This window comes from Saimiri boliviensis, chromosome 8 (genome assembly GCF_048565385.1).
Source record: "Saimiri boliviensis isolate mSaiBol1 chromosome 8, mSaiBol1.pri, whole genome shotgun sequence".
Classification (NCBI taxonomy): Eukaryota; Metazoa; Chordata; class Mammalia; order Primates; family Cebidae; genus Saimiri; species Saimiri boliviensis.
Genome location: NC_133456.1, coordinates 5,280,619 through 5,292,354, shown reverse-complemented (window position 1 = coordinate 5,292,354; position 11,736 = coordinate 5,280,619). Strand labels below are relative to the sequence as shown.

General features: G+C 39.9%; 1 protein-coding gene across 6 annotated transcripts in view; it reads left to right on the top strand.

Moving 5' to 3' along the window:
• The first annotated feature begins 3,507 nt into the window (after nt 1-3,507).
• Nucleotides 3,508-11,736, top strand: part of CCDC66 (coiled-coil domain containing 66) — a 41,562-nt gene continuing 33,333 nt past the window's right edge. For 2 of the 6 annotated variants that reach the window (XM_010347009.3, XM_010347010.3), the window contains exons 1-4: nt 3,537-3,605; nt 5,412-5,476; nt 6,124-6,149; nt 10,132-10,558. In XM_010347009.3, the coding sequence (XP_010345311.1) occupies nt 3,595-3,605; nt 5,412-5,476; nt 6,124-6,149; nt 10,132-10,558 (529 nt within the window). In that variant the 5' untranslated portion in view covers nt 3,537-3,594. Of the gene's footprint in view, nt 3,606-5,410; nt 5,477-6,123; nt 10,559-11,736 lie in introns of those variants that run through there. The other 4 variants (XM_010347008.3, XM_003936547.4, XM_074403629.1 and 1 more) reach the window with 4 other exon arrangements.

The following is an 11,736-nucleotide window of genomic DNA, read 5'->3' as shown; positions in this document are numbered from 1 at the left end:
CTCCCCAGCAGCTGACCACTCTTGCTAACTACAACTTAAACCTCTTTCTTTTTGGTCTTATCTTGTAAATGCCCTTCTAATCATGAACCTGAATAAAGACAATTCCAGGAAGAAAAATACCGAGCCAGAGACACCACACCATTTGCAATCCAGTTCCCCATCTCCTTCAACACTTTTATGTAAGAATAAACTAGTTTAATTCCAGGCACGGTGGCTCACGCCTGTAATCCCACCACTTTGGGAGGCTAGGGCAGGAGGATCACCTGACGTTAGGAGTTCAAGACCAGCCTGGCCAAAATGGTGAAATCCTGCCTCTACTAAAAATACAAAAATTAGACAGGAGTGGTGGTGGGCACCTGTAATCCCAGCTACTGGAGAGGCTGAGGCAGGAGAATCACTTGAACCTGGGAGATTGCAGTGAACAGAGGTCATGCCATTGAACTCTAGCCTGGGTGGCAAGAGTGAAACTCTGTCTCAAATAAATAAATAAACTAGTTTATTTTTTTTTCTTTTTAAAATTTTCTTTCTTTGTTGTTCTGGCATAAACTAGTTTAAATGTATATCACTTAGCCTAGAAAGAAAACAGAAGATAGTACCAAAGAGGAGCCTGCAAGGTCTAGGTCAGGCGTCCCCAAACTTTTTACACAGGGGGCCAGTTCACTGTCCCTCAGACTGTTGGAGGGCCGCCACATACCATGCTCCTCTCACTAAGCACCAATGAAAGAGGTGCCCCTTCCTGAAGTGTGGCGGGGGGCGGATAAATGGCCTCAGGGGGCCACATGCGGCCCGCGGGCCGTAGTTTGGGGACGCCTGGTCTAGGTTAAAGAACCCCAGAGAAAGCCATCTCAGATGGTATTGCTAAACAGAAATCTTAGACATATTGGTGACAGACTGCATCTTTCTGAGTCAGGATTCTGTACATGAAGTGGGGTGTGTGTGTGGGTGGTGCAAGGAATGAGAGACGAGGAAAGCTGGAGAACTCCAAGCCTTTCAAAACTCCAAAGCAAATCCCACAATTTGTTCATCTCTATAGATTTCAATTAGAGCTGGGGACTCAACTCTTATTGGGTACTATACTGGAATGGAGGGGTGCTTCATGGAACAAGTACAGTCATGTATCCCTTAATGATGGAAATATTCTGAGATATGCCTTTTATGCAATTTTGTCATTGTGTAAACATTGTAGAGTGTACACAAACTTAGATGACACAGCCTATTGCACACCTAGGTTATCTTGTATCACTATTGCTCTGACCAGCATTGTATATGAAGGCCATCATTGACTGAAATGTGGTTATGTGACACATAACTGTATATGCATTAGTTTCGTTACTGCTTTAACAAATTACCACAAATTTAGTGACTTAAAACAACACAACTTTATTATCTTATGGTTCTGTAAGTCAGAGGTCTGATATGGGACTCACCAAGCTAAAATCAAGGTATTGGCAGGGCTGAATGTCTTCTGGAGGCTCTAGAGGAGAATCCATTTCCTTGCTTTTTCCAATTCCTAGAAACTACCCACGTTCCTTACCTTGTGGCCCCCTTTCTCTATCTTCAAAGCCAACAATGTAGCATCACTTTGACCCTCTTTGCATTGTCATACTTCTTTCTCTGACCTTCCGTTTCCCTCTTTCACTTTTAAGGACACTTGTAATTACATTGGGCCCACCCAAATTATCCAGGATAGTATCCCTATTTTAAAGTGGGTTGATTAGCAATCCTAAATTCATGTGCTACCTTAATTCCCCTTTGCCCTATAAGGTTAAATATTCACAGTTTCCAGGGATTAGGATGTAGACATTTTGGGGGGCGCCATTATTCTGCATGCTGCAGGGTGTTTCCATGTACATTGACCTGTCATAAACACAATTAATTGGTGGCACAATTCATTTTTCTCATAGGTACATGTGTTCACCTTTTACTTCTATGTGTTTTATTGAGACTGACCAGAGAAGAAGTCGCCATGCAAGCCACACGTTATCCTGGAGAGTTCATGTAGTGTTCTATTACAACACCTTTGATCTCAAGAAGATTTTCCCCAAATTTAAGAGTCAGGATTGCCCAGCTAACCTCTCCTTCATTGCTGCTAAGTCTCATACCAACTATGGTGTTATCTTTTCTTTGGTATGTCTAAGTCAGGCGTCCCCAAACTATGGCCCGCGGGGTGCATGCGGCCCCCTGAGGCCATTTATCCGGCCCCCCGCCACACTTCAGGAAGGGGCACCTCTTTCATTGGTGGTCAGTGAGAGGAGCACAATATGTGGCGGCCCTCCAACGGTCTGAGGGACAGTGAACTGGCCCCCTGTGTAAAAAGTTTGCAGATGCTTGGTCTAAGTTAATACATAAATTATGAACTTCTGTTGCTGCATTACAGGTTCAAAAGTAGCATTTTTCCGTTTTACATGATTTCTTTTCTAGCAGGCAGTTACTGGTTTACAGCAATTTTCAGGTATCTTCTTTCCAACAGATATTTATTTAGAGCTTCCCATGTGTTAGGCTTTGGGAGGAATACAGAGCAAGGGTAGCATGTCCCTGCTCTCAGAAATTAAACTCTCGTGGGTATTCAGGGATAGTCGCACTGGACAACAAATGATCTATGGAGGGAAGTGCAGAGTACTCCCTGAACTGGGGTGGGGTGGGGTGGGGGGAGTCTAACCCAGAGAGGGAGACAGTAAGGGAGGCTCCCAGGAAGATGTGACATCTCAGCAAAGACCCTGCAGAACAAGTTGCTCAGGTGAGGGGCACCCTGAGGAACAGCATTTCAGCAAACAGAAATAGCTCCGGGAGGGCAGAGATTTTGTCTGTTTTGGTTATAGATTTATCCCTTGTGCTGAAACAATTTTGGGGACACATTAGGCACTCAGTAAAATATGCAGAATAAATGACGATGCAAAGGTGGGAGATAGGAACAGGTGCAGCTACCTTTGAGGAAATGAAAGATCAGTGTGTTAAGGGGGCAGTGGTGAGAGGTGAAATTTAAAAGGTCAAGACGGGACTGCTGAGTTTGTTAAGCCCTTTGTGCTTTGTATCAGGAGCAACAGGGAAGGGAGGATACTATCATGAAATTAATTATTTTAGGCATAATAATGATACTGGGTTATACAGGAGAACTTCTATTCTTAGGAGATACATGCTGCAATGTTAAGGGGTTCAGTGTTACAATGTCTGTAACTTACTTGGAAATGGTGACCCAAAAAAGGGTGTGTGTGCGTGTGTTATAATGTCTGTAACTTACTTGCAAATGGTGACCGAAAAATGGGTGTGTGTGTGTGTGTGTGTGTGTGTGTATGTGTCTCTCTGTGTGTGTCTGTGTGTGTGCGCGCGCTTTACTCTCCGCCACCGAAGCCTTAGACCCGTTAGCCGGGTCGGGCCAAACCCCGCTGTGCGCAGGGATGGGGGCACACAGAGCCTTCGCTCCCGGAGCCCCGGCCCAACTCAGCGGACGCGCCAGCATGCCCGCTCCTGATTGGTCCACTTGCCCAGCTCGCCAGCACCCCTGTATCCAATCGGCGCAGCGCTTGCTGAGCGGCGGCGGCAACCGACGTACACACGGGGCTTGAGCTTTCTGTGGCGAGAGTGCGAGCTCGGGCCATGAACTTGGGGTAAGCTGGGGTAAGGAAGGTGGTCGTCAGCGGAAAGTGGGGCGCGTGTGTATGGGTTGTCCCTTGGAGTCTTTAGCGGAGAACGTTCCCGACCTGCGCCGCCGAAGAGGGGCAGAGCCCAGTTCTCGGGTACACGAGCGAGGCAGACCTTACGTTTTCACTTAATGCCTCGCGCCTTAAAACTGCCTGCGATCCCCTTTTCGGCCTCTTATTTTCCTCAGGATGGGGAGGGAAGGGAGGTGTGGAGGAAAGGAGAGAAAGGACGAGGTAGTGAAAGGAAGCGCGGCGGCTTCTGGGGCGTCCTACTGGCCGGGCCCCGGGATCTTGGCCACCCTGTTTTTGGCGTCTTGCGGAGTGTTAGTGTTAGGCCCGCGAGGAGGGGAACCGAGGCTTCTCGAACAATCGGTGCAGTACAGTGCCTAACACCTGGTAGGCGCTCTTTAAGTAGGATCGAATAAATCAAAAGGACTGGTTCCTGGTCTTTATCACTCGGAAGTTTGGTATTTTAAGAAGATGAGAAGCCACCAAACTCAGACTTAACTACACATCGTTCGGCAAATGTTATGTTTTAGAATCTGGGGATATGGAGATAAATAAGATGGTGTGTCCCTTAAGTAGATTACAGTGCAGTGCGTCACAGAAGATACTTTGCCCTTCAAGGTCTTTTATTTCTTAGTAACGTTTCACCAACATAATCATGAACTGTTCATAACCCTGCAATACGGAAACCCGTAAAACCTATTCTTTCCAGTATTTTATCTTTAATGGTTAAGTTGAGGTAATTTGATTTCCCCTACCTGAGCAACACTGCAAATTTCGCTTTCCTAATCAGACCTTTCCCAACCTCTCTCTCCCTTAACTGGCTTGCTGATTTAATTTTATCTCTCTAAATTATGGACTGTGTGTATGGACTGCCATTTTTTTAGTGGAGTTTTTATTTAGGACCTTAACAGACCAGTTCAAGTTTTGTGGACAGTGCCTACTGTTACTTTATGCCTTTGCTTTTGACATGCATATGTAAAGCATAATCCTAAATGTCAGTATGTATTTTTTGAAAAATTCAAAGTGGTACTCTTTGCTCAAGCATTTACTAACCTTGATGGTGTTGCTAATAGACATTTTCAATGCTCCAGCACTCCATAGAATGTGCTAGTCATGAGTTCATTGTGAAACTAATGAATTGTGGTTAAATATATCTTGCTCCTTTAACTTATGTGAGGAGTTTTGGTAACAGCATTATTTTTTCCAGTCTAGAGTTGTAATGTGTTAAATGGTGGGATGATAACTGAATTTATTGTTTACCAATAACAAAATGAGGTTTAGGTTAATGATAACAATGCTTGTATTATTGACGGGTTTAAAAGAATTTTCTTCCTGTAGTTGGTTTTATCTTGGATTACAAAGCTTTTTTTTTTTTTTTTTTTTTTTTTTTTGAGACGGAGTCTCGCCTCCCAGGTTCAAGTGATTCTCCTGCCTCAGCCTCCTAAGTAGCTGGGACTACAGGCACGTGCCACCACGCCCGGCTAATTGTTTGTATTTTTAGTAGAGACGGAGTTTCACCTTCACGGTGTTAGCCGGGATGGTCTCCATCTTCCGACCCGCATCAGTCTCCTAAAGTGCTGGGATTACAGGCGTGAGCCACAGTACTCGCCTTGCATAACGTTTTTAATTAAAAGACGGGTTCGACGTGTACAGGATTCCTGCATAAATTCAAAATAATGGATTTATTGTTAAGGTTCAAATAGACATTTCTGTCTGTTTAAAATGTGGTTAAAAATGATAGACAACTTTCCTTTTTAATTGCAGAGATGGTTTAAAGCTTGAAACAGAATTACTGGATGGAAAAACCAAGCTAATATTGTCTCCATATGGTATGTTTTGTTACAGAAATCTGAAATGTTAACTTTTAAATTCATACATAAAATTTATATTAGTTCAGCAGACTTTTTCCTTGTAATAGAGTGATATTTAAATATTTTGAAAAAAACTGTTTCCCCAACCTCTTTAAATTTACTTCTAGCCAAATCAGATTACAACACTGCTTACTGCTGTCAGTATTCAGACTCATAATATTTAATGTACCAGTATATTGTGTGTTCATTATATTTGCATATACCAATTATCCTTATTGCCTGATGAATAATACAAGTGAAATTTATTTAATCATGTTCTTTGCATGTAAAGAACGTATCATTTGAGAAAAGTTCATAGTAAGACCACAGTAAACTGCTAAATCAGTTTTACTATTCATTTTTAAAGTCTGTACTTTGGTATCTTCTCCTTCGCATTTTTTTCTGTTTATAGTTTTAGCTTGGAAGGATAAAAAACAAAATTGAAATAGAAGTAAATACTTGAACTGCATTATTAAAGAATACTCAGGCAGGGTCTAAAGGTAATGCTTTCGAGGATAATGTTGCTTGCTTAAAATCTTACAACAGTATTAATTACAGTTTTCTTGCATGACCACCTTTGTATGTTTTTGGTGGATAGTTTAGTAATTTCTTTTTTTCTTTTGTAGAACATAAGTCAAAAATTTCTGTGAAGGTAAGCCATATGACTTTGACCTGACCTGTTTTCAAATGTAAAATTCAGTTTTCTTTACAGTGGTTAGAAAATAATTCCTGGGAAATGTCAGGTGTTCTAAGGGGTTTGGAATTTAGTGAGAAGTTATTATTTTCTTGTTTTGAGATTGCTCCTTTCACAGAAATGAATCATTTTAGGTTTTAAAGCCCAATAGAACCTCTTTCTCTAGGTAAGTGTTATCCAGTAAAGCGTCTGTGTTAATGGAAGTGTTCATTAATAAAATCAATACTGTCGAATATGGAAGCCACTAATCTAGTCATGTGTAGTTATTGAGCACTTAAAATGTGGCTAGTGTGACTGAGCAACTGAATTTCTAATCTCCTTTAATTTTTAATGGAATTTAATGGACAATGGACTGTACTGGACAGTGCAGCTCCAGAGATCTTTAAAAAATAAATATTCAGACTTTAAACAAAAATGCTCTTTCTTTTCATACTCAGATTCCATTTGCCCACACCAAAGGGGAAATTCACAAATTCTAGCATACATTTAGCTTTTTCCTTTAAAAGGTTGCACTTGAGCTTAAGAATAATTTTCCTTTTAAGTTACTTTCCCTTATCAGGAATATATTGTGCTTTTTTTCTATAAAATACATTATCACTTTGTTTAATTTTTGAGTCAGAGTCTCACTCTGTCACCCAGGTTGGAGTGTAGTGGCATAATCATGGCTACAGATCTTTCTCCTTCAGCCTCCTGAGTAATTGGGACCATGTGCATGAGCCACCATGCCTGGCTAATTTTTAAAATTTTTAATAGAGTTGGGGGTCTCATGATATTGCCCAGGCTGGAATTATCATTTAACAGCTTTTTTGAGGCTGGGTGTTGTGGCTCATGCCTATCACTTCGGGAGGCTGAGGTGGATGGATCACCTGAGGTCAGGAGTTCGAGACCATCCTGACCAATATGGTGAAACCCTGTCTCTGCTAAAAATACAAAAATTAACCAGGCATGGTGGCACATGCCAGTAGTCCCAGCTACTTGGGAGGCTGAGGCAGGAGAATCACTTGACCTTGGAGATGGAGGTTGTAGTGAGCCAAGATTGCGCCATTGTGCTCCAGCCACAGAGCAAAATTTCTTCTCCAAAAAAAAAAAAAAAACAACAACCCTAAAAACCTTTTTTTTTTTTTTTTTGATACTTTTGCTTTTCTTGCTACCTATTTCTTTTTTAATTTCTAGACTATAATAGCAGTAGGAATTGCTCTTCTCTTCCATAACTTCCTACAGCCCCCTTTTCTTTTATCTTTGCAGTGTTTTAAAGTCTTCGCTTGTCTGTGAATAGAACCCATTTTGAATGATGTAGCACTTTGCCCTTCAACTCTGAGCCCTCAATGGCTTTACTTGCAGGTTTAATCAAGGTGAAGAAGTTGCTGGAGTACCCAAAATATCACTCAATAAACGGGTGAAGATGATCAGAACAATTTCACAAGCTACATATAAAAAGTGTTTCTCTCTCCGTGTATATAGTTATATACCTTGTATGCTCCCCTAATCGCAGGCTGCAGACTGTATGTTATTCCTAGCCCTTCCCTATTAAACGTTGCAACTAACTGCTTTTATATGAATCACATTCACAAATACAGTGGCCTTTATCAAGTTCCTAGATGAACAACTATTTGTGATGGTTGATTTTTATCTTCTTCAGGCTGATTTGTTACAGAAGCCACATCTGTGAAGATGTTTCATTGTCATTTTAACCAACTCAGAACATCTGAAGATCCCCTTTATAGGCCTATAATAAACAGAATTACTAGTCTTGGATTTTTGGTAGAGCTGTAATAAAGTTACTAGTCTTGGACTTGGGATTACTAGACTTAAAATTCTATCAGCTGTCTAGAGGTATTTTAGGATTGTTTTTTAGAGTAGCACATTCTCAACTGTCGTTGAGCCTAAATTGTTTACTGCCTTAAAGAAAATTGTTTGGGTTTATCCCCATAGCATTTGGGACTTCAAAATACTGATGCAACCTAAGTTTCCCTTCTGTATTGATTGTTTTCAAGAAGTTTCTCTTCCCATATTTATAGAGGTTACAGAGATCTTCATTTCTTTGTTCTTCATAGACTGTAAACAACAGAATCAGTAGTATTTTCTTCCGTGTTTTGTTTTTTAGTTTCCCAAATCTCACGTTTCTGTAGTTATATGTTGAATTCTCTTTTCTGCAAGTTATTCATTAATTCTCTCTGCATGGTGCTTTTCTTTGTTCCTTCTAATGGGGGAAGCCCCTGAGTTACTAAAACACCCTCCTGTCTCTGTTTTTTCTCATTTCCTACTGATTGAATTATTGTACTCTCTATAGTGTGTTCTTTAAACAGCTGAACTCTATCTCATCATCAAGTTTAACATATTTGTGATCAAAGTGCTTTCCTAATTCTGTCAAAATCTCTGCATTGTTCTTTTTTCTTTTTTGAGACAGGCTCTCTCTTTGCCCAGGCTGAAGTGCAGTAGCACAGTTATGGCTCACTGTAGCCTCGACCTCCTGGGCTCAAGGGATCCTCCTGCTTCAGCCTCCCAAGTAGCTAGGACTACAAGCACATGCCTGCACCACCACACTGAGTTAATTTTTTTGTACAGATGGGAGTCTCCCTGTGTTGCCCACGATTGTCTCAAATTCCTGGGCTCAAGCGATCCTCCTGCCTCAGCCTCCCAGAGTGCTGGGATTGTAGGTGTGAGCCACTGTGCCCAACCTCTCCTACATTTTTCGTCAATCTACGGTAATGAAGTAAATGTGGTTACTATCCTAATTTCTTAGGCTTACAGGAAAAGAAATGAAAAAAAATGCAGATAATCCAGTGTCATAAGTAATTTATTAAAATAATGGATTCTAAAACTCTTACACTTAGTCTCAAAGACTGGAAATATAAAACAATAAAATAAAATTTATGAGTATGTCTGCATGTGAGAATCAGTGACATACTAAAAGGTATTTGTAATACTAGTGCTAGATAGCACATTTTATATGTATCTTTTTTTTGAGATGGAGTTTCACTGTTGCCCAGGCTGGAGTACAGTGGCATGATCTCGGCAAACTGCAGCCTCCACCTCCTGGGTTCAAGTGATTCTCCTACTTCAGCCTCTCGAGTAGCTGGGATTACAGGTATCCACCATCACACCTGGCTATTTTTTTGTATTTTTTTTTTTTAATAGAGATGGGGTTTCACCATGTTGGCCAGGCTAGTCTTGAACTCCTGACCTCAGGCGATCCACCTGCCTCAGCCTCCCAAAGTGCTGGGATTACAGGCATGAGCCACTGCACCCGGCTTACTTTTCTCTGATCTGACCTTGATATCTTGGTTCCATATAAATTGTGAAGTCAGCTGATATTAAACAAATGCATTGAACATTGGCTTTATAATGTGAAAGATGGCTGGGTGTGGAGGCTCACACCTGTACTCCCACCACTTTGGGAGGCCGAGGCAGGCAGATCACCTGAGTTCAGGAATTCAAGACCGTCCCAACCAACATGGCGAAACCCTGTTTCTACTAAAAATACAAAAATGAGCCAGGCATGGTAGCAGGCACCTATAATCCCAGCCACTTAGGTGGCTAAGGTGGGAGAATGGCTTGAACCCGGGAGGTGGAGGTTGCAGTGAACTAAGATCGTGCTGGTGTACTCCAGCCTGGGCAACAGTGAAATGCTGTATCAAAAAAAAGTTTAAAAATATTTTTTAATTTAAAAAAGGTAATGTGGGTGGTATAATCTAATGGTGTTAGATTCAAAGCTGGAGTATAATGGAGATATCCTATAATTATAATAAAAGTTCTTCTGTATTTATTATCTTGAAGTAATTTAACTTCTAGTTGTTGATGAAGATTTGTAACTATTAAGAGTTAATTTCTTATGGTTATGTTACCTAAATAGCAAAATGGAGAAAAGTTCAGAGGACTGATTTATCACGGATCATATTTGTGGACAGTTCTAAAGAATAACCTTCTGGTGTTTTAACAGATGGGAAATAAGACCAGGATTGCAAAGTGTCCTTTAAGAACAAAAACTGGACATATTCTAAAATCAATTGGGAGTGAAAAACTTTTGCAAAAGAAGACAGTTGGTTCAGAAACATCACAGGCAAAAGGTGAAAAAAATGGAATGACTTTTTCATCCACTAAGGATTTATATAAACAACATATAGATACAGATTGTCTTCATATCCAGAAAGATATTTCACCTGCAACCCCTAATATACAGAAGACTAGAAACACCATAAATACATCTCTAGTAGTGAAACAGAAGCCTCACAAAAAACACACCACAGCTGAAAATACGAAGAGCAGTTCGGTGTGTCTAACACAAGACCAACTACAACAGATTTTGATGACTGTAAACCAAGGAAATAGATCTCTTTCCCTGACTGAAAATGAAAAGGAGGCAAAAAGTAAGATTTTCCTAACGTTTTAATGAATTTTAATTTTTTTAATGTGTTAGAATATCAGATTCATTGGGTTTTATGTAACTTTGACTCTTAAATTCTAATTTAACATGTCAATCTATTAAAATAATTGTTCTTTTAGAGGACTTTTTCTAATATGTAAAATTATTTTTTTGGTTGTGCCGTATTTTAAGATTAGTGTTCAGAGTAATTAAGAAACCCAGTTTCTGTGGACTTTAGAAAAAAATGTTAATATAAAAAACTATTATACATATTTTAGAATATAGGAGGCTTTACTCATTTAAAATAGTTATAAGAAACATGCTTTAAAAAAACCCATTATGGTATTTCCAGTGAAAATTAAGGAAACCTTACTGTGACTATTTGACTTGAGTTGCTGAAAAACATTGCTTTCCTGGCCCCTGCAATTACTCTTCCTGTCCCTCATTCCATGCTAAGGATTGGCAGTACTCTTTTTAAAAAACAAGGTTAACACAGATTTGGAAGGAACAGTAGAATGTTTCATGCTTTCTCTTTCACAAGTCCTGACATTGTATTGTGCTTTTAAAAGCCTTCTAATTTCCGCTTTGGGATAAGGAATTGTGAATATTGAGACAATAGAAATAACTAAAATTTTATTAGACAATAGTGAAATAAATAAAAAATTAACAGTTCACATGGAGAGGCCCTACATGTGGTTTGGGGGCCCAGTAACTGCTGTATATTCCCATGATACTCGATGGAATTATTTACTCTCATTATAGATTATTCTTGGTAAAATGAGATAGCTGGATTTTGTCTCCAAGGCTAAAATTCTAGCAACAACCTGCTTATTAGGCATAATGAGAGATCATATCAACAAAGTTAAAAGCAGAATTTGCCTAAGGAGGTAGACCTGCATATTAAGTCTTTCTCTTCATTGGAAGAACTAGCACATTCAAAAGAAATCAGAACAGTTTTTGAGCCAGCATGTGAGCCCTCTATAAAACATTTGATATAGATATTATAGCTGGGGCATCGAGACAATTCATGAAAAGGTTTTCTACTGATTTCACAGCTAAATAAGAAAAATAACATCAAGGATAATGAGTATCAAGATGTTTATATTCTCCTTTAGATTGTGATTTGTGTTATGATTTTTATTTTTAAAAGCATGTTGGCAAGAGGAAATGGAGATCTGTTTT